This window comes from Camarhynchus parvulus, chromosome 3 (genome assembly GCF_901933205.1).
Source record: "Camarhynchus parvulus chromosome 3, STF_HiC, whole genome shotgun sequence".
NCBI lineage: Eukaryota > Metazoa > Chordata > Aves > Passeriformes > Thraupidae > Camarhynchus > Camarhynchus parvulus.
The window spans coordinates 9,408,795-9,430,684 of record NC_044573.1 but is presented as its reverse complement, the minus strand read 5'-3'; the positions used below and the strand labels follow the sequence as shown (position 1 = coordinate 9,430,684).

Sequence of the window (21,890 nt, the reverse complement as noted above, 5' to 3'; positions counted from 1 at the left end):
TCCCAACTTAGCTCTCAGGTGAAATCACCAGTCTGGGCTGTATGAATATGCCACATCTTTGGGCACTAATGTGATTTCTAATTGGAAAAAAAAAAAAAAAAAAAAAAAGGTGTCGTTTGTTTCCCAACTCAATTCATTCGCAGGTGAAATCCCAACTCTCCGGTGGCGAGGACTGGCTGGGAGGCGATTCCAGCCGCCTTTTTGGGGAGGAGCTCCCTCCCTTCCTCCCTCCCTTCCTCCCTCAGGGCGGGCGCGGGATGGAAGGGGTGGGGCCGGGGGCGGGGCCTCGCACGCTCGGGCGGGGCCTGGGGCGGGGCCGCGCGCGCGCCTGCGGGGCGGGGCCGCGCGCGCGCGCGCCGGTGCGAGGAGGGCCGCGCGCGCGCCGCCCCGGGAGCGCCCCTCAGGTCAGTGCGGGGTGCGGGGCCGCCTGCGCGGGGACAGCCGCGCTCCCTCCCCTCCTCTCTCCTTCCCCGCGATGTGGCGGCCGATCCCGCTCCCCTCACGGGCTGCGGCGGCGGTGCCGGCGGGGAATGGGCTCCCCGCGCCCCGCGGAGGCGCCGCCGTGAGGGGCGGGGCGGGCCGGGGCGGGGCGGCCGCACCTGAGCGCTGGCAGCGCCGCGGAGCGCCGGGCCGTCGGTGAGGGGAGCGGGGCCGCCCGGCTCTCCCGCACAAAGAGCGCCCCAGGCACGGCCTCTGCCTGGCTGGAGTGGCGGTGCGTGTCCGCAGGCGGGTGTCGGTGTCCCCTCGGTGCCCCTTTGTGCAGCGCGGGTGGGTTCGCGGTGGTGCCGGAGGGGAGCCCATGGAGCGGGCTCGGGTGGAGCCCCGGGACCCGGCTGTGCCCAGTCTGCAGCCTCCAGCGGGAGGCAGAACACAAGTTGGGCTTTGGGGCTTTTCTCCTGCTTAAAGTAAAGCTCTTTTGTCAAAGAAGTACTTTAAGCATTAATTCGGTAACCTTCCCGGAGGCACAATTAGTAGGTGCACCCGGTTTGGTATAAATTCCTCCTCCTTTCCACGCGCTGTTGGCCGAACTTCTGATGTACCTGTCCCTGAAGGGTCCCTAGTTCCACCCGACCTTTACAACTCCCTTTACACCTTTACAACTCCCCCCTTTTCCTGTTTGCTTGGAAAAAGGCACCTGTGAACTTCGAGGTTTATAAATTCAATTCGTTGCGGTGTTTCCTGAGCACTGCAGCATTTTAAAAGGGTAGGGAGTGGTGGGTTGTTTGAGTTGGAGGAAAAGTTTGGATTGAAGTTAAGATACCTACGTGCTCCTAAAGTGTAGTTACCTAATTCAACAGGCTGGCTCATCTGAGAAGTGCTGGTGCAGATTTTTTGCCTCGTAGTTAGTCCTCACAGTACTTTGTTTTCAGCATGTGATGTGCGTGTTAAATTTTAATCTGTGCTCTGGGGTTTTTTTTGATTGTTTTTTCTAGAGAGATGGTTCTGGGTTATAGGTGTACAGTACTTTATTTTGCATTGCTTAAACTTTTATGCCAGAGTTAGGCTCAAAATAGCTTTTATTTTAGTGAGAGAGAGCCGGTCTCACCATTTCCTACAGAATGTATGTGCAGGGTGTTGCAGTGTGCAGTACCTGGGGTTTACTGGATAATTTTGCTTTGCAAATCAAATATCTTAGGGCCTTCATGTGAACAAAGTTCTGCAGGATTGCCAAAGTTGAACGTTGACTGCAGTACTTTCTTTTTTTTTTTCTTTTTTTCCATTTTAAATCCCCCCCAGTAAGTACACTGCAGCTAAGTGCACAATAACTTCCCTTGTGTTTCCCTGCCAGTGATCCTCAGCTCTACCCCAGAGGAAACACCTTCCAGAAGCAACATGGGATTCATTTAGTTTGCCCTTTAAGGCCGGGGGGAAAAAAAATGCAAGTTGCAACAATAATTTTTATGTTTTGGCCGCTTGCTTGTTACAGCTTGTGAGCAATTTTTTGTTTTTCTAAATTTACCCAACAGTTACAATGAAAGCAGCAGTCCTAGGGTAGGCTCGCTTAAAACAGAGGTCTGATGATCATAGGCCATGTGTTCTGTTGGCAGGAGAAATTGAGATCACCTGTTGTAGAAACTTGTGCAAATAAGTTTTGCAGGAGAATATTGTTTATGCCCATCATTAGCTTTCTCTGATAATTCAAAATGATTCTGCCCTCATACTGTCTCTGGTGACTCCTTGGACTTGGCTGGCTGTTGTTCTGTTTTACAGATGTTCAGGTACCTGAGCTGGTGTGGGAGCTGTGTTTTGTGAGGCACTTAAATGAGTGATAAAGCAGCAGTTTCTGTCTCAAAGGGCTGATGGATGAGGCAAAAGAGGGATGTAAGAGATGGGAATCTTGGAAGGAAAAGATTTTTGTGGTGGAAGTTGTCATCAGTTGTGTTTTCTGCCGTTAAGGTGAATTCCAATCTCCTGCCTTGGTTACAAAAGCACTTTTTATGTGTGTGTCAGAAAACAGAGAGGGGAGGCTTAAGTAAGGACATCACTCCATTCAAATTTGCAAACTTCCCATTTTTGGGTCCTGGCTCATCTGTTTTCTGATCCTGCTGCCCTCTCTGAGTTTGATATCTCAGCAAGCTGCTGTGAAAACCAGGCCAGTCCAACACCTAGGAAGTGTTTTTATTTTAAAACACTGGGGAGCTGGTGGGCAGTCTGTGAGTATGTGTGGGGTGAAGACTGGCAACAAACAGATTTGGAAGGTATCTAGAGACATCACTTTGTCCAGCCCTGTTGCCTGTACCCTAAGATTACCTGATACCCTGAATAAATATTTCACTAGAGGATCATGTAGCACTTCAGTACCAGGCTGAATGACCTGTTGATAACATTGTTCTGTGACAGGAAATTTATGTACCAGATTACACACCATATAACCACCCTAGCTACATTTTCTCCTCTTTGCATCCAAAACAATTTAAAGGAGTAATTTTCTTTAAAAGCTACATTCTCTGGAATTAGGTCTGTCCTGTCTCTGCTTGGTTGCAAGGGTTTTCTGAGAGTAGGAAAAGAAAGCAGTTCTTCAGGCAGGTGAGATGTTTGCTTGTCTGAGAGCTGTGAGGATTCCTTAGAGCTCTTTGCCTTTACAATTCTACAAGACCAAAGTGATACTACCCCATGTACACCCAGAAAAAGGAAAGCTTTTCATGCTGTATAAAAGTTCATAATACATAAAACTAATGGGTTTTTGTGTTTCTCTTGTACAGTCCCTTAATTATGCTGTTCTGTTTGATTACTTGCCTCTTCCTTAGTTTTTCTCTGCAGTTCTGATGTGTCACAGAGTTACTGTGAAGAAGAACATTTAAGATATCCTAACACTGATAGACAAATATATCTTAAGGCACAAAAATATGTTCTGAAAACAGAATTTGAGCAGTGTGTATGTGTTTTTCTTGAAAATTCAGGATGGTGCAGTAGCTGCCATTCACTTGTAAAGAGGAGGAGAAACTGATGGAAATACTGAAGCATAACTGACTACTAAGGAAGGCAAGTGTGGCTGAACTATGTGCAGCAAAGGAAAATAAATCTGATTTTCTCAGGCAGTGGATAGGAGAAAAATTTGGGAACATCTTTATCTCCCTGTGGATTCAAACAGAGGCTGTGTGTGCTGGAGGGAATCAGTTAAGGGCAAGTAAAAGGATGCACAGCTGCTAATGTGTGGCACAGGGAGAGTCATTCGGGACAGTGCAGTGTAGTGGATGTCATGTCTGTTCCATTCCTTGAACTATTGGATTAGGCTCAGGTTAGCAGCAATCAGTCTCTCATATCTAAAAACTGGGGATGGTAGACAATTGTAAAACCACTGCTAGAGTTGTTACTCATTGGTTTTAGTTCTCACTTTTGAGAAGCATGAGCCACTGTGGCTGAGAATGCATTTCTCATCAAAGGCTTGGTTTGCCAGTGTACTGACCTGTTCCTCTTTCACTGTCAAGATTTTCCTCTTCTTTAATTTCAAATGCAGTGGGAAGAAGATGCTGTACCAGACTTTCCCTCTTTAACACCCTGAATGCTGCCAGCTGTGATGCTCTGCTGCTGTGAGCACACAGGTTGCTCATCTGCTGTGGGCTTTTAAGCTGCATGTTCCCTAACCTTGCCTAGATGGAAAACCACAATGTGGTTTTCCATTAGACCCATACATTCCAACACCTAACTAAGCTTTCCAAAAGTCCCCTCTGTTCTCCTTACCCTTGCTGAAGGTGCTGCTGCCATGACAGTCCCAGGGGACTGAAGTGTGCAGGGCACAGAGCAGGTGTGGCTGTGCACTGTAGCAATCTCCTCTCCCTGCTTCTGTCCCACTGGGAGCTTCAGCACAGTGGTGGGATGTGGTGAATGTAGGTTACCTGCACATGAAAAATGTAGTCCTTGAGTTATACACCAAGATAATTAACTGTGATGCTGTTCCTCTGTGGATACTCAGGGAGTAGTTACTTCTGATGCCATTGGTTGAGTGAGAACCTTCCTCTCTGAGGAAGGGCCTGTTTGCATTGCATTCTTCAGACTTACTGTGTGCAGGGGAACAAAGACATTTGGGAACTGCTGATGGGAAGGAGCAGGAACAGGAGCAGGCAGCTTACAGCCTGCCCTTCAGAGAACCCATATTAGTTTAACCATTGAAAATGATGGTTAGTGAGCCAAGTTAAAATCAGTTAAAGGTTTGTCTAAGAGGTGAGATCTGCCTGCAGGATTGGAAGTTCTGTCTGTAGTCATCTGCTTTGACCTGTCCCTTGAAGCAGGCAGCATATGAGTGCTGATTGTAGTGCTGGTTTTCCTGAAGTGTGCTAAGATCACTGGCTTCTTTCTCACAGGGCACCGAAGGATCATTAAATGCTAATGACTTTTGATTACTGTTGACCTTAGTCAATTTAGAATTAGTGACCCAGAGATGAAAACCACTGTATCTCATTACCAATTTCCTGAGCTATCTGAGCTTTCCTTTGTCAGTCAGTTTTGGTAAGAGGCACGGTAGAATTAAAGTTGACCTTTGCCTTAGAAAAAGGGTTGAGTGCTTTCAGGTTTGCAATATCATGTTTATAAATAAATAAATGGCAGCCACTAAGAAAGAAGTTAATTTTTGACCCCACAGACTGTCAAGAGCAAAGCTCTAGGTGAAATGAAATGGACAAGCTCGAGTAGCCACCATGGGGAACAAATGCATAATTTGTCTCTTTTAAATTAGTAGCAAAACAGTTTATCTCCTGTAACCTTGAATTGAATTATCATTTTGTGGTTGCAGGTTTTCTCTTCACAGAGTACATTTGTAATTCTTTGTTTTACTTTGAACTATCAAGGAACAACTTAATGCACATAAAATGCATTGCAAATTTTACTCTATTTTCTTCCTGCAGCTCCCAAACTATGATATTGGGGAGTATCTCTTAGCAGGTTTGTCAAATTATATATTTTATATTGTAATGAAGCCTTTGACATTATTTTGTACCGTATGCCCAGAAGAGAATGTCTGTGGGGTAATTCACTGTAATGGGATCAGGTACATTGTTCACTGCAGGTTGTCGAAATGCAGCCCTTCCTTGCCACAGTTGTGGTTTACATGGACTGTCATTCCTGCAGCAGGCATGGTCTTCAAATCAGAATGACAATACAAGAAAATTTTTAACTTTTTTTTTCTCACTCTGATACAGTATTTTGGTCCATCAGGGAAAAAAACCTTTAAAGGAAAAAGACCCAGCATAGCAAAGTGTTTGGGGCATAAATATTAAGTTATTCAACCTCTCATTGAAGTTAAATTGCAGGCTTTAAGCAGCTAAACAAGAAAGGTAACAGGAAAAAATGAGAATAGGAGATGCTGCAGTTGAAGTAGGAGCAGGCTCATGAAAAGTGACTTGAAATGCATACAAAGAAAGTGCACATTTACTTGCAAGTACACATAGGAGTAGATATTAATGTTGTATGTTTTGTTGTGATTGCTTTGTCTCAAAATGGACATTGCTTAATGACATGTTAAAGAGATTTAATAGAAAGGCTGCTTTGGTAGAGAGACTAAAATACCATGTATCAGCTGTATGCTAGGAAATAATACAGGAGTACAAAGTAGTTGTGAATATTCATTCTTCAGATTTCTATTTTATGCAAGTTGGTGTTTACCTTTTGACTTGGCTGCTCAGGACTTTCTGCTTTTGTTTTCTTTGAAGCATTGAGGGCATTTAAGAAGAAAAAGTAAAAACTTAGTGGATAATGTTATGCAAAGTATTTAAATCCTCATAAACACCAAGAATATTTGCTAACAAGTATGTTGCTAGCATAGCATGAGTTCTATAGAAAAATACTATTTAACTATTTTTGACTTTGTTTTGAAGCTTCTAGTCCTGCTTCAAGATGCAATTCTACTCTGCTACTATTCTACTCTTTCACAGCTCTTCACTATTCTGAGATGTAATTGCTATTTTTTTAACATCTATTTTGGCTTCTTTGAGAGTTTTTACAATTTTGCCCATCTTTCTTCCTGCCTTTGGTTGCCATTTTATTTTTTTTTTTTTCCATACAAGACCTGATTAAGACATCATTGCCAGCTTTTCCATGCAGCTGACAGAGGTAGATGCCATCTTGGTTTCTTGCAGTGCTGCCAATAAGAAACTTAGGAGAGAGGAGATTGGGAGGTTTTGTCCACTGCAATGCATTTTTTACTTGAGGAAATGAAGGTTAGAGCTATCAGTGCCCTTTCCAAATTTGTTTTTACAAACAGAAGGGTTGGAATGGTGATTGGGAAGGACTCTTCCAAGTGATTAAATAATTCATAGACAGGTAAACAGAACAAGGCACCACAGCTGTGTGGGTTTGGTTTATTGAGGTTTTCTGTTGGTTTAGTTAGTTTTTGAACATGTATATTCCATTTTTAAATGAGTGCTTGAAGTTAACTTAAATTCAGTGAAAGCTAGCAGTGGACAGACAGGTAGATTTGTTAAACAGTAACATTGTGTGTTTATTCTGGTTCATCAAGATGTGTCATCTGAAATTTGTTTCCTTGTAGAGGGAAATTCAGGATTTAAACAATGTTAATACTGCACAGGCATAGTAACTGCCAAAGAAGACATTTGGCAATTTTTCAGAAAAATAAATCTATGCATTTCCTCATTGCTTACTAAGAATTCTTTCTTTTATTCATGATGTGGTTGTAATAAACAATTGGGAATTTTAATGAAAGCATGGGTTTTTTTAGAGTTGTGTAGCTCATGTTACTACATGTGGAACAGGCTTGTAAATGAGAGCTGTACAAAACCTCAGCTTATTAGAAGGAGAAAAAAATATAGAAACTCCTTGGTATCCTTGCTATTGCAGCAGGAGAAACTGATGAAGTATGAGGAAGAATACTCCCAGCAGGTCTGGAAATTAAACTGATTTCCCTATTGGAAGCTACCTTTAGAAAGGCATAATTATAGTAGTTACATGCTATTAAAAGTTGTACCAGGAGCTGGGCTTTACTGTGACTCCTGTGCCTCACAAGGTATATTGTGTTCTTGAGGGATGAATGAGCTGGGATGGCAGGTGTGATGCACACACTTGGGTTTGAACAGCAAAATTGCTGCTTCAGTTCACAATGTTTAGTCAGGAACTGATTTCCAAGGGCTCCTAACCTACTCCTGATATTTTGGAAGGGGCTTGTAACTTGGTGTGTAGTATCTGAGACTGGGAATATAGTCTTTTGCTTAATTCTTCTGGCATTTTGAATATCCATTAGACCAGTTTAAAGATTTAAGCATGGAATTTCCTATACCCTTTAACTTGAAATATTTCTGGTCTGACTACTTTGCTTGTAAAATAAAAATTAATGTGCCTTTGAAGAACTGTATTTCCCTTTTTCTCAGTTGTATATATCAAGTTTAGTTCTGCTAATATATAATTAATGAAGAAAAATGAAACTTGCTGAAGAAGATTAGGAGCACATTATAATAAAATTTCAGAAATGGATAGATCTGTGGGTCAGAGAAGGTGACCTTCTTTGATCCTCTTGTTGGAGACAGACTGATCTAAACTGGGGATTTTGACTGGTCTTTCAACAGGCAGCAGTTCATGGGCTGTTTTTACTGACTGCCAGGGTATTGAGTTCTACATTTATTAACAGTATTTGTATAGTAAAACAACAAAACACCCTTGTAGGAAAGGAAATGGAAGCTGCTGCCAAGACAAAAAGAATAAGGAGTGAGAATTGTCACAGCATATGCCACAGCACATGCTGCAGTCCAGATAGCCGTGATACACAGAGTATCACCACATAATATCAGAAGGCTTCAACCCATACAGAGTGGCACCAGACCACTTCAGAAGGCTTCAGGCATCTGCCCTTTAGCCCGGCCTTTTATCCCCCTCATGCTGATGCACTGCCCCTGTGTGCCCTCTGTTCCCTTTGGTGGTTGCTCAGCACACCTGGGCACTCCATGGCTCATTGCTGTCAGTGCTGTTCACTTCTTTTCACAGCTCAGCTCCATCCCCACTCCCAATCACCACACACTCTGTACCTACTGAGAATAGCACAATAATTCGTTGTTTTGGGTTTTTTTTTCCTCTTTCACATCCATCTAATGAGTAGTTGATGAGACTTAGTTCCTGAGGTGATGAAGTGCAGTGGAAGGTGGTATGAACCTGTAAGAGGTTTGTAGTTTTTCATAGGAATTGTATGAAAATCTAAATCTATTTAGGTTCTGTTCTGGAATCTGGAATCTAGAAAAAGCTATTTTCTAGTTAGAGCAGACTAGGTTTTGGTGTGTGGCTTAAAAGCAGGCAAAGATGGCTTTTTATTTACTGGACTGGATTTCTTATCCTGTTGTGCAGATACTTCTTGTCTACTGGGGTCTGTCTGACTTTTGAGTTCAGGCAGAACATGCTTCAGCTGCAGCTCCTCTCTCCTTTCCTTTCCCAGAAAGCACAACGTGCTGTGCGTGTGTGGTGTGCTCCACAGCTCAAAGGTTGGTGGATTCCTGTGAGTTCACATTTACAATCTTTCTTTCGCACATGGAGTTAACTGGTCAGTCTGTCCTTCATTCTCTTTATCTCCTGTAGCCTCCCAGTGACCTTAGTAGTGTGTGTGTAAAATCTTTGGATTTATCCTGGTCATTGGTTTGAAGAAATGTGCAGAGACCTTGATTTTTTATATACTTTGGGAGTCTATAAAATGGATTTGTGGAATGACAATCAAATCTCCCAACCCCTGCTGTCTTTTGCTTTCTGCCAACTGCAATGCCTAGAACCAGATTTTCTGGAGTCTGTGGTTTTCTGTATCTTTAAGAGGTTTTTTAAAGATTTCTTCCTTTTGAAATGTTTGTCCTGTGCAGTGGGGACACTGTTTTATTTGGAAGGGCTGGAAATTTACATAAGGAGAGGGAAAAAAAACTTACACAAACTCAACAAACTCAAATTCTGTGCTGGGAATACCTGCTGTGTCCCTGTTATAAACTCAGCTGTGAGCAATTATAAGATCCCATCTGTGAGATGAGTTTCTTCTCCTTTACCCCTTCTTCTCCCTCTCTACAGTTCAATATGGTTTAGGCTTTTAGTTTCCCTTCCCAATGGCAGATAAAAAAGAAAATGTGTGGAGGAGAGAGAAAAGGTTGCTAGAAATAATTTCTTTGTAAGTTACATAACCTCCCCTCAATGTATTTAGGAATGCGTCTCTGCCTTTCAGGCATAACCCACCATCTTCCTTTAAAGCAGCAGTCAAGGAGATTTTGCACTGAGGTGTTGGATTGTGAAATGTAGCAGCTGAGGCATGGACATGTTTCCTTCTGTTTCCCCTTCCATGGGCAGTGCCTTCAGACAGAGAGGACAGATGTGTCTGGGAATGGCATCATCATCCTCATCCCCAAGCACTGCAGCAAAGCCTGCACATGGCTGGGGCCTGCAGTGAGGGTTTGGTGTGCAGCATCTCCCAAGGAGACCTGGTAATCTCTGAAATACCAGCACATCCTCAGGTTAAAGAATTCTGAGTGAGTGTTACACAGCCACAGCTGTGATTCCAGCACTTGGGATGGAGACTGAATAAATAGCCTGAGTAATGCTTCTGTTTGAGTCAGGGGCTTCAACAAGATTTCTTCACCAACCTTTTATCACTTTAATTTCCCTGCTGTACCCTTGGCCAGCAAAACTAATTAAGGCAAAATGTGGCTAAATTAGCTTTGAAAGCAGAGGGGTTTTTCTTTAAAACTGAAAGTAGTTATGAAATCATATTTTAACTATCTACTCCCCAGTATTTAAGGTGTGATATGTTGACACCTCATACCAAATATTTTTTATTTCCCTACTTTTGTTTTCAAGTGGCTATGCTTACTTGGTGGTTTTTCTATACACTTGACCTGCTATTAAAGAAATCTGATCAAAATTTAAGTTCTGAGTAAACTAATGACTATAAAATAGACTTATTTCCTATTTAAATGGTTTGGTTGGCATAGCTTATATCCTGTTTATTTGTGAGTAAAATTGGACTGTTTGCATCTCAAGGAGTGATTTTTGCCTGAGACTCTCTAAGCCATTCAGACCCTTTCAGTTAATGCTTTGAAATATTGATTAAATATATTCACTCTAGCTTGCTTTAATCTGATTACACATCTAGAAGTTTTCTTCTGATGTGGTGCAGCCATGTCTGGCGTGAGCTGGCTTAATTAGCACTGCTTAGTGATTTGGGACCCCTGTCAAAGGCTGTTGTGTTATCTGGAAACAGAAGGAGTTAAAGCTGAAGCTGTGACCTCATCCCTGTTCATGTTACACTGGAGTAGAAGCCGCGCTGAAAGGGATCCTTTGGCTGCATCGCTGTCCGTGCTGCTGCTCGATTGCTTTAATTCGGTTCCGATATCGGCCCCGCACTCGCTGAGCGGCTCTTACAGGAGGGATTTGTGGGAATGCTACGGGCAAAGGAAGCTGTGCTAATATCGAATGCCCGTGGCATCAGACTCAGATAGATCTTTCTAGCTGATTTCAACTTCTTGCTGCTTCGCCTGTGAGAATTGAAGCGGCACCGAGGAGAGCTCACACGCACGCAGAGAAGCACTCCCGGCCAGCCGCGTGTGCCATTGATTCCATGCCATCCTCGCCGGCGGCTGCGGGGGAGCTGCGGGAGCGCTGCTGTGGCTTTACCGTGGGAGCGGCGCAGGCTACAATAGGTGTCACTGTGTGCGAGCCCAATCGCGCGCGGTGCCTGCAGCCATTGGCTCCGGCCGCGCGGCTGCCGCTCCCGCTCCGCTCCCAGCCCTGCCCGCACAACTTGGGCTCGCCGGCAGCCTGGCACTGCCACCGTGCGCTCCTCCTGCACTCTGCCCCGGCTGTAGCGCTGCCAGGCGGTTCCTGATCAGGAAAGCTGGAAGGAATGATGGGGATGTGTTTAACGGTTCAAGTACTGGATCAAACTTAAACTCAGTTTCTTACTCTGGGTGCTGGAAAGGTCACCTTGTCTTGCTGAGTCTCAGCTCTGCTGCTTTCGGTGTTACAGCTTCCACCTAGATTCCTAAATGTTCCTGGCTAGTTAGGCTGTCGGTCTTTACTCACGGGTATACTGATGGTAGATGAGAAAGGAAAGAACATGAAATGTCTCACCTTCTTCTTGATGCTTCCAGAGACGGTCAAGAACAGGTCTAAGAAGAGCTCTAAGAAAGGAAATAGCAGCAGCAGTAGCAACAGCAAATTGCCTCCAGTTTGCTATGAAATCATTACCTTGAAGACCAAAAAGAAGAAGAAGATGGCTGCTGATATTTTTCCCCGAAAGAAACCAGCTAATACTAATACAACTGCTGTCCAGCAGTACCATCAGCAAAATCTCAACAACAACAACACTATTCCTGCACCTAATTGGCAAGGACTTTATCCAACCATCAGAGAGAGGTAAGTTCAGGGCAGCTTTTTTTGGTGTTTGAATAGAGAGGTGAAAAGTAGCAAAATGTCCAGAATGCACTTATTTGCTGAAGAAAACACAGTTATATTTTATTTGTTTGAGCTTTTTTTCTCCCCACATGTGTGTGGGAAATAAGAATTTTGGTAATGAAATATTTTTGTATCTCTTTTCCAGCCACTGCATCTGTTTGAGTTAATAAAAATGTTGCTGAAAGCCACAGCATACCCATAAAGATTTCCTTTTAGACCTCAGTGGGGATTTTCAGTGATAAATGCTCTGGACTTTGATTTCCACTTCTTGGAAAGTTCTCAGAAGTTTGGGGGTTTGTTTTATTGTACCCACACACACCAGAAACACTTTTAGTATTTTCTCTGATATATTTGTGCAATAATGTGTAAAGCAGCTGAAAGCAAAGTGTGACCTGCTTCTCTTTGCTAACAAGCAACTTGAAGTTGTTAAAAAATCATATTTCTTGAGTCTGGGACGTGCAAAGAGAGTTCCTGGGTGCCACAAATTAACATGCTACCTCTGTTTGTAGAAATGCAGTGATGTTCAACAATGACTTGATGGCAGATGTTCATTTTGTGGTCGGGCCACCAGGTGGGACCCAGCGGCTGCCAGGACACAAAGTAAGCAACAGCTGCATGATCTGCTGGGGTGGGGACAGCCAGAGAGAGCTCCCACAGTTACAGCAGGACAGAGTGTGGGAGGCTCAGCTCTTCTGGGACAGGCAGCAGTCTGTGTTTGGAAAGGCCACATGCAGTGGGATAATCTCTCCTTGGCTTTTCTTTGTGTTTTTGGTTAAACAGCACATTTGTTGGGCTAAGGCAGTAAAGTTAGGAATACTGCTTTGTGCTGTTGATTAATGCTGCTCTTGAGATTTCCTAGAAATAGTTAACTTCTGTGGTGGAGGTGAGCGTTTTCCAGTAGCTAATGCATCTATGCCCAGGAGAGTAAAATACAAGGAAAACGTGTAACTTGTTCTTAACTTGGACTTCATTTCTTACTGAAGTGTGTCTGTAGAGCCTGTCAGTGCAGCCCAGCTTGCTCAGAGTGGCTCTCCCACATTGTTTGTGTTGGCAGTGTTTTCAGTTCAAAGCATGAAATAAGATTTCCCTTTCTCAACAGTATGTCCTGGCTGTTGGGAGCTCTGTATTCCATGCAATGTTTTACGGAGAGCTCGCTGAGGACAAAGATGAAATCCGTATACCAGATGTTGAGCCTGCTGCTTTTCTTGCAATGCTGAAGTAAGCATCATTCATCTGCTGGATATGTGTTCCTGTCTGATGTATATATGCCCTGCCAATGTCATAGCTGAAGTTGCATATAAACAGAAAGAAAGCAGTTGCTTGAAATATTCCTCTTTTTGTGTTTTGAACTTTCACCTAATTTTGCTCTCCCCCTGTACTTCCAGGCACACACATATTAGACTAATGTAGGCAGTTGTAAATAATGACTTTGACAGGGGATCTTTGGGCACATTGTGTACTGTAATGCCTATTGATCTGATTTGTCACTGTATGTTACACAAAGGAATGGAGTTACTAAAAAGGTTTGTCAGCTGTAACAAAAAACCCCAAACCAACTGTTCTACTTTGCAAGCATAGAGAAAAGTTAAAAATGCATGCACAAAGCCCCCTCAGACCCAGTAAATTGCTGGGTTTGTAGATTGACATCGTTCCAGCTCTTTTATAAACCTGCAGTACGCAGGTCTTGTCTTAGAAAAATGACCCTAAGTTATTCAGCATAGCCTCTGAGAAATAAATTTCTCCTTATGTATCATATTGATGTGTTTGGAAAGTGATAAAAAGGCTGTTTACATGAATAGGGGGTTTTATCTAACAAGGAAAACGAGTCAGTTTACATGATCATTATTTTTCTTCTTGCAAACTGCATAAGAAATGCTCTCTTTTCCTAAATGGGCATAATGAAGCAGCTTCCCTGCTGAATTGTCCTTGAATGTATCTATAAATTCTGATTGTTGAGGAGAAATGCCCTATCACAGAAATGCTATGGCTTTGAGTTTTTAGGTTTTTTTCCTTCAGCTTAAATAAATGCTGTTGCTTTCCTATACAAAAAATACATCAGTATCTGATAGTGATCCCTTTAATATGCTGTAAGTTTTCTTGCACGTAATGATATAATCACTAGCTAGCAATTTATTGTGTTTCATAGATTGTTTTGATTAACTTGTGATTACAGAAGAATTTCTTTTTCATTTTTAACATTTCACTGGCATCATAGATGAACATTCAAAGTTGCATATAGAGTTTTTATAGGTTATCATCAACATTAGGAATGTTCTGTGCAAATATTGGTAACTGCCAGGAGAGCTCCACAGATGTTCTGTAGACCTGGAATATAAAATTAAGATGTGACATTATGTGGGGAGGTGTGTTATAGATCTTTGCTTTGGGCCTTTTTGATTTTGTGGCAGAGCTCAGACTTACACTTTACTTTCATGCTAGATTTTACAAATCACAAATACAAGATTCTTGGGTTCCTGCAGCCCCCCTCTCTTTTTGAACAGCAAATTATTTCACTGTGGCTAAACACGATGTGCTGTATAAAAACTGAATACTTTCTGAATTTATCATTAAAGAAAGCCTAGAAAAGAGAGTAGCAACACTGACATCTAGGTCTTGGCATATTTTTTAGCCCATGGCAATTTAGGAAACTATCTAGGAGAGCATGGCCAGAACCATGGGATTCTTCACCTTCTCAGCTTTTATTGAAAAAACCCTAAAGACCAGAAAAACTTTGTGGTCTGTGTGGCTGTTGAGGTAACCTTGCCAGTGCTGTCTTCCCTGATGCAGTGTGTCTGAGGCTGCAGAGTGGCCCAGTCAGTGTCTGCAGCACTGGGATGGTGCAGGGAAGGCACAGGGATGCTGCTCAGCACTGCAGTGTCCCATAATCACAGCATCCACTGCATGAGGAGCTTAGGGGGAGCCACTGTCCCCTTCACTCCTCTCACTCTGGGAAACCATCCCTGGGAGTGTTTCCTGCAACTGCTGTGAGCCATGGATGGCAAATCCGTGTTGCTACAGAGGGAAAGACTTTGGCTATGCCAAAGCAGCCTCTCCTTCACAGGCTTCTTTCTGCATCATAAACTTTGTCAGAAAATATATTTAGCTTGGGTTTTTTGGTTTTGACATCTTGCTCAAGAAGTTTGGGGATTTTTTTTCCCCTGGGCCAATGAATTCTGATGGCATAAATATTTTTTCTGTTTTATTACACAGTGGGCATTCTGACAACAAATAAGGTATTGCCAGGTGTAATGTTGGAAATACCATGATGGGTAGACATTAGTTATTCTCCCAGTAAAACTGCTTTGACTGTTCTCTCCAGTTTTAAAAACAGGGTTAAACTCATAGTCTGGCTGCTAAACTGAATTGGTGCATTAATGAATTATATCTTATCTCAGTCCTGACTGTTCAAGTTAGAACTGTGATCTCATCTCATCCCAGGCTGAATGTGTTACTAAACCACCAAACCCCGTGGTCTGGCAGAATCTCTGTGTTTGAGAACAGGGTGAAACTGGAATATCAGTAATTGCAAACCAGAGCTGAGGTGCACTGGCAGAGTCAGAGGTGGGGAGTATTGCTGACAGTTGATCTGTGCTGTGTCTGCTGTACATCAGTGATATTAGTTCTTTATTTGCAGCAATATTAAAATAGCAACTTTTGGACTATTTCAGTTTAAAACAGATGTCATCATTCTCTGTTGTACTAGCAGGCAAAGAGAAGTAATAGAAGGGAGGAAAGAGTAGGAGAGCAATCAGGAGAATCATAAAAACAAATTAATTGAAAATTGATTTTTTTGGGGGCGGTAAAGGAGCTAAGCCTGTAACCATTGATATACAGATGGGTTCTTTGGTTTCACAAATAAGCTGAAACCAAGCAGTAAACACTAAAAATAAGCTTGGTTCTATGTAAGTTTTCTTTTTCCTCTGTAGCCTCTTAGATTTTATATTGCTGGAGCAATATCTCCTCTGTGCATGTTTTTCAAGTGTGGCATGGAGGATGCTATCGTACAGCTGCAAAAATACAAATAGTTATTTACAACTATAATCAGATCAGTGTAGGTACTAATTCCTCTTTATAGGCACGTCTGTTCTGCAGAAAACTCATTGTGTAGGGAACATGCTAACTAGAAAATTTTAATTGGTACAGGGTTGCATACAACTTTAGCTTTTCTGGAGGAAGACACTTTTATCAGCCATAACCATCAAGACTTGCTTATCCCTGTGAAGAGTGAAATTGCATTTGGCATGGTTTTAGCACATTGCATTCACCAGCTGCAAATGGAGCCCTGAAGCATGAGATATTGAAAAGAACAAACTGTACAATGCTTCATTTCTCTGAGCAATGAATCCCAGCAGTTTAGTCACATAAATAGAATTTCACCTTCATCTCTTCCACCACACTGCCATAGCAATAAAGCTTTTTTCATCCTTATGCAGTGAGACTGAGTGAAAATGCTGTGCTAGTTGAGTTAGGATGTTGTGAGCATTAAAAACCTGAAAATCTTCCATTTCCGATACGTTTCATAACCCTTTGAAAAAACCAACTGAAACCACAAGCCCAAAACAAAAAGCCACCTCTGAAAAGAACCCAATCCAGTAGTTACAGAAATGATAGCAGCTGATATACTTGAATAGCATTTCTCTTAGATTACCTAGTTACTCTCTACAAACTTGTTCATGCACCTCAGTAAACCATGGTTCACCATCAGGGGACACGCAGTCCAAGGACTCTTGATAATAACACATGTTCCAGGCTCCTGTGGTAGCTGAGGGAGGCAGCCCTGCAGGAGCTCCTGCCTGGGAGCCAAGACCTGTGGGGAAGGAGCACAGAGCTGTAGGGGCCGCAGTTTTTAAACAATTGTCTCCTAGCATGCACTCCAAATGGAAAGTTGGATTCACCTCAGATTTAAACCTGTTCTCTTCCATGGTCTTAACATTAGTGCTGAATTTTTTTTGTTCTTTCTTTCTGGACTTAATCAATACTCCCCAAAGCACTGCTTGATTTTAATGTGGAGTTATGTTAAATATTCTTTGTTTATGATTTTGTATGAGTTTGTTGACAAACTGGTGTCGCATTAAGCAGCAGCATTACACCTGTGTGCTTTATTTCAGGTACATCTATTGTGATGAGATCGATTTGGCAGCAGACACTGTCTTGGCCACTCTTTACGCTGCCAAGAAGTACATTGTCCCTCACCTGGCCCGTGCCTGCGTTAACTTTCTCGAGACAAGCCTGAGTGCAAAGAATGCCTGCGTGCTGCTCTCCCAGAGCTGCTTATTCGAGGAACCTGACCTGACCCAGCGCTGCTGGGAAGTGATTGATGCCCAAGCTGAGCTCGCTTTGAAGTCTGAGGGCTTCTGTGACATTGATTTTCAGACACTTGAAAGCATTCTCCGAAGGGAGACTCTGAATGCCAAAGAAATCGTTGTTTTCGAGGCAGCTCTGAACTGGGCTGAAGTGGAGTGCCAGCGCCAGGAGCTGACGGCCACCATCGAGAACAAGCGCAAGGTGCTGGGCAAGGCTCTCTACCTGATCCGCATCCCCACCATGGCCCTGGACGACTTCGCCAACGGCGCCGCCCAGTCGGGGATCCTGACTCTGAATGAAACCAACGACATCTTCCTGTGGTACACGGCCGCCAAGAAACCAGAGCTGCAGTTCGTCAGCAAGCCCCGCAAAGGCCTCGTCCCTCAGCGCTGCCACCGCTTCCAGTCCTGCGCTTACCGCAGCAACCAGTGGCGCTACCGGGGCCGCTGTGACAGCATCCAGTTTGCTGTTGACAAGAGAGTGTTCATTGCTGGCTTTGGGCTCTATGGCTCCAGCTGTGGGTCGGCAGAGTACAGTGCTAAGATTGAACTGAAGCGACAAGGAGTTATCCTGGGCCAGAACTTGAGTAAATACTTCTCGGATGGTTCTAGTAACACTTTTCCCGTGTGGTTTGAGTATCCGGTGCAGATTGAGCCTGACACCTTTTACACAGCGAGCGTGATTCTGGATGGTAATGAACTCAGCTATTTTGGACAAGAAGGGATGACAGAAGTTCAGTGTGGGAAGGTGACTGTTCAGTTTCAGTGCTCCTCGGACAGTACGAATGGCACAGGTGTACAGGGAGGACAAATTCCTGAACTCATATTTTATGCTTGAATGGGAGTGTGTGAATACAAAGCATTTTGCTATGAAGAACCTGTCTGGTTCAGGCCTACTGATTCTTAGCTTTTTATCTGCAGATATGTGATCAGTACAGGGAATATGTAACTAAATGCTGTGGGCAAGTTCCTGGCTTGCTGTACTTGTAGCATCATTGGTGATTAAGTGTAATATTTAAACTGGAAGCTCTTAGAAACAAGCAAGTTTTAAAGGCTTTGTAAGGGAGGTGCCTGTTTGCTGGTGATGCTGACCCTTTCTTTGATGCACCAGTGAATCATCTCCCCCTCTTGTATCTCAACACTGTCTTCATTGATCAGTTTTTTCTTTCTCCATTTTCTGCTTTCTGCTTGTATTGGGGAGGTAGGGAGAGAAAACAAAGAGTCTTGTTTTATAGCTCTCTCTGCTGTCTGCTCTGCAGACTTTAGAGATCCCAGTGAACCAAGCTGCTTTTGACCATGGGGGCTGGAAGAAGTCCTTCGGTTGTAAGCAGAAAAAGCACAAGTTTAAACCTTCATCCTGTGAGGCAGCATCTTTCAGGAAGCTCCACGGCATACCAGCCATATCCCTAGTGCATGGACATGTTCACAGTGAGGAAGGGATGTGGGCTTGGCCAGTTACCCTTGGAGTTCATTTTCTAGGAATCCCACCTTGAAGGCAAGGAAGTACTTGCATGTGTTCAAATTGTGTGTGCAGCTCTTGAAACTCTGCTCCCATGACCCAGGTTTTGCTACACTGGAGTTGATATGCTCTTTAAATGGCATTTCTTTGAACCCTTGCTAAATAAATGGGAATTTATAGCAATCATCTGATGCAGGATAATTTTTTGTTTCTTTTGGGTGGGTTTTTTCTTCTTTCTAAAAATGGTAGAGGCAGATTTTAGAGGAACAAAAGAATGTATCAATCTTGACTTGGATTTTTTTCTGCAATCTGAGATTTTTTTTTTCCTTTTTATTACCTTTTTGTTTCCTTTTTATTACTTTTTATAGTTGAAATTTAGACAAAGACAGAAGGTTCCCAACTGTGGTCATGTTACACTTCGTGTATACCATCTGATAGCAGTGAGGGGGGGAGGAAATCTCCCCTAATGGGTTATTGTTGGAGCTCTTGCATTGCTTATGGCTACACATCAGTCAGAGGATTATGTGGTCTGGAACCTTTTCCCTGGCTGAGTTTTTCCCCCCAGGAAGTGACATGTCCATATCATTTTTGGTGATGTAACAGGAAGTTACATGTCTGTATCATTTTTGCAAAAGTATGAGGGATACTCCTTGGATCAGGGGAGGAAACCAGTATAAATAAGAACTACAGGTACTATTGAAACATGAGAAAATCCTTCATCACTGCACTGGGACAGATGTTCCTCTGCCCTGCTGCACTGTCCATTGTAAAGCATCTCGCTTCACCTCCAAAATGCGTTCTGTTTGTTGCATACCTTCGAACAAAATGAGAGGACCAAATGATTCTTTAGACCTGCTGAAGATTAATGTTACAGTATATCCACACATTAATGTAGCATAACCCTAAAATCACTTGTCAGTTCTGTAATAAAAATGTTTTTCTCATCTTATTTTACCAGTTTAATGCTGTTACTCTAAGTGTTGCTTGATGGTTGGAATCCTGGCCCTTGGCCATTGGAAAGTGCCAAAATACATCTTTGCAGTGTCCAAAATACCATCTGAAGTAAGGAAAAGTGGAGTGTAGTCAAATCCCAAATTTTCTCTCTAGGTAATAAAAGGAGAGCCAGGTAAAAAAGTACTCCACAGGATTTATGCTTTTCATGCATCTTAAAGTTTAATGTTTTGTATACATACATACATGTGTGTGTAAGCAGCGCTCTTTCTGAAATGTAAATACCCTCAAAATACATAGAAAAATGTTTTGTTTTTTGTAACAGATGTACATAATCCAGACTGTTTGTGAAATCTAAACAGAATGCTCCATGGAAAACTCCCAGGGAGAGATTTATAAAAACCTCCAGTTACTTATATTTAGATCTGCAACTGAAAATAGACAAGAGTATAAATGGTATGGAGTGGAGAAAGAGTTGCTGAAAAGATCATAGAAAGGAATCTGAGATTGTGATGAGGTAACGGTCATCTACTTTTAGACAACATCTGAGCAGCAGTTCCATTTATTTAGATACATTTCAAAGCAGAGAAAGATGCTAATCAGCTGATTAAATTTTTGTATAGCAAGTGGCTGATGCAGATGTAATTACTCTGAGTGATAAGCAGATTGACAGGTTCTGGTAGAGAGCTGCATTTTGATTTGGTTGGTAAAAAAACATGTGCCACAGCTGGTGGGACAAGTCAGAGAGTACTGCATTGCTTTAACTAGTCCTGGGTTCTCACTTTGAATTTATTATTTGTTTTGACTTACCTGCAAATAAAGGTGACTTATCTGCTATGTTCACTGGCTGGAAGAGAAGTTCAGAGATCAGAACACTGTAGCTGTAATGTGTAGAAAACGAGCTGTTATTTAATTATTGTTCTTATTTGATTCTTTTATGAAGTCTTTTTGACGAAGTAGGATGAAAGCAACCTCTAGCTTAATTCCTCTGAGTCCATTCTGGGTTTTGGGAGCTGGTGCAGGGAAAGGTTTCAAGTGTGGGTGATCAGACAAAGGCACCCAAAACACCTTTGGATGCTCACAGCATAACTTGCTTCTGAGCACTTTGTGATGCTAACAAGTACTGGGATGTAAGAAGGTGGCCAGAGCCACTCACCCAGGGACATCAGGGCACTTCAGTGGGTGTCTGAATGTGGATTTGGTTGGTTTAGCAGAACCACCCAAGCTTGAGTACGTTGATTGACGTCTTGCAAGCATCAGCCATGTCAGCCTGGAATGTAAACATGATGTCTGTAGAGATCACCTCACAGATTCTGTCTAAACTGTTCCTGGCTGTCTCTGCTACTTGTATCTTTGATTTGCTGGTGAGAGGAATATGTGATAAGAGAGTATAATGTAATATACTTTCTGCATATCTAAAATAGTATTTAAGTAAACACTTTAATTTCTACACACTTATTGCACTGAACTATTTTGGGTTTTGTTTTTTTGTTGTGATAAACTCAGCTCACTTCAGGTCCCAGCACCCATTTGTGCTGAAGCAGTGTTTGACCTTAGCAGGCTTACAGCATTATTTATAAAGGACAGATATATATAAATATATAAAGTACCTCATGTTGAATGTTATTGTACTGTATCTTTAATGTCACAGTGCAGATCTTGTTGGACTCATGAATGTGTATAATCACGTTAAACATAAAAATAAAAATGATTCTTAAATCATTGTTTCCTGCAGTATCTTTGAAGCATGAGCTGTGAAAGTCCTTACTTAGTTATCTCTTTTAACAGTTCTATTGTTGTTCAGTTGTGCAGGGATATTTGTTGAGCTTATGCATTCAGAGATCTTTTGATCCCCATAGAAGCAAAAGTCTAAGGGAAATCAAAGAAGAACAATGAAAATGTTAATCAGTTGCATTGTAAAAAGGTTGATGATTAAGCTAATGAGCTAGAGTGAATGAATTCATTTATGTACTTTATGAAAGACCTTGTCTGCTGGCATTAATATTTTCATGTTCTATTAATATTGTTAAGCATGTGGAGATGAAGGGGGAGGGTCTTTTGTTTATTCTAAAAGACAGTTGGCACAGGAAAGGCCATGCTTTTCAGTCTCTGATGTATCAGAAAGGACATGGTTAGTGCCAAGAGGCTGTTCTCTACTGAAAAGTTAATTATATAATATTATTCAGAATTCTGAGTATTAACGATTTTCTTCCAGGAGATTTGAGACTTCATTTTAAGATTTGAGACTTCACTGACTTTAAAGGTCACTTCTTTTAAAGGCTCACTTCCATGATGTCCATCTCCAAGACCTTCCATATATT

At 42.4% G+C, this 21,890-nt stretch overlaps 1 protein-coding gene across 2 annotated transcripts; it reads left to right on the top strand.

Moving 5' to 3' along the window:
• Positions 1–640: 640 nt before the first annotated feature.
• BTBD3 (BTB domain containing 3) lies at positions 641–21,294 on the top strand. Of its 2 annotated transcripts, XM_030945891.1 has the most exons (5): positions 641–712; positions 11,553–11,817; positions 12,366–12,456; positions 12,956–13,074; positions 16,965–21,294. In XM_030945891.1, exons 2-5 carry the CDS (start codon positions 11,675–11,677, stop codon positions 17,995–17,997), a joined length of 1,386 nt encoding a protein of 461 aa, XP_030801751.1. In that variant the 5' UTR covers positions 641–712; positions 11,553–11,674; the 3' UTR covers positions 17,998–21,294. The 2 variants fall into 2 exon arrangements, with proteins under 2 accessions (XP_030801751.1, XP_030801750.1); XM_030945890.1 differs by lacking the exon at positions 641–712 and having other exon boundaries at positions 10,744–11,817.
• Positions 21,295–21,890: the final 596 nt, after the last annotated feature.

Coding starts and splice junctions, on each gene's coding strand:
- BTBD3 (XM_030945890.1), top strand. CDS start 11,495: ATGGTAGATGAGAAAGGAAAGAACATGAAATGTCTCACCTTCTTCTTG. Junction 11,818..12,365: donor TATCCAACCATCAGAGAGAG/GTAAGTTCAGGG, acceptor CTCTGTTTGTAG/AAATGCAGTGATGTTCAACA. Junction 12,457..12,955: donor AGCGGCTGCCAGGACACAAA/GTAAGCAACAGC, acceptor CTTTCTCAACAG/TATGTCCTGGCTGTTGGGAG.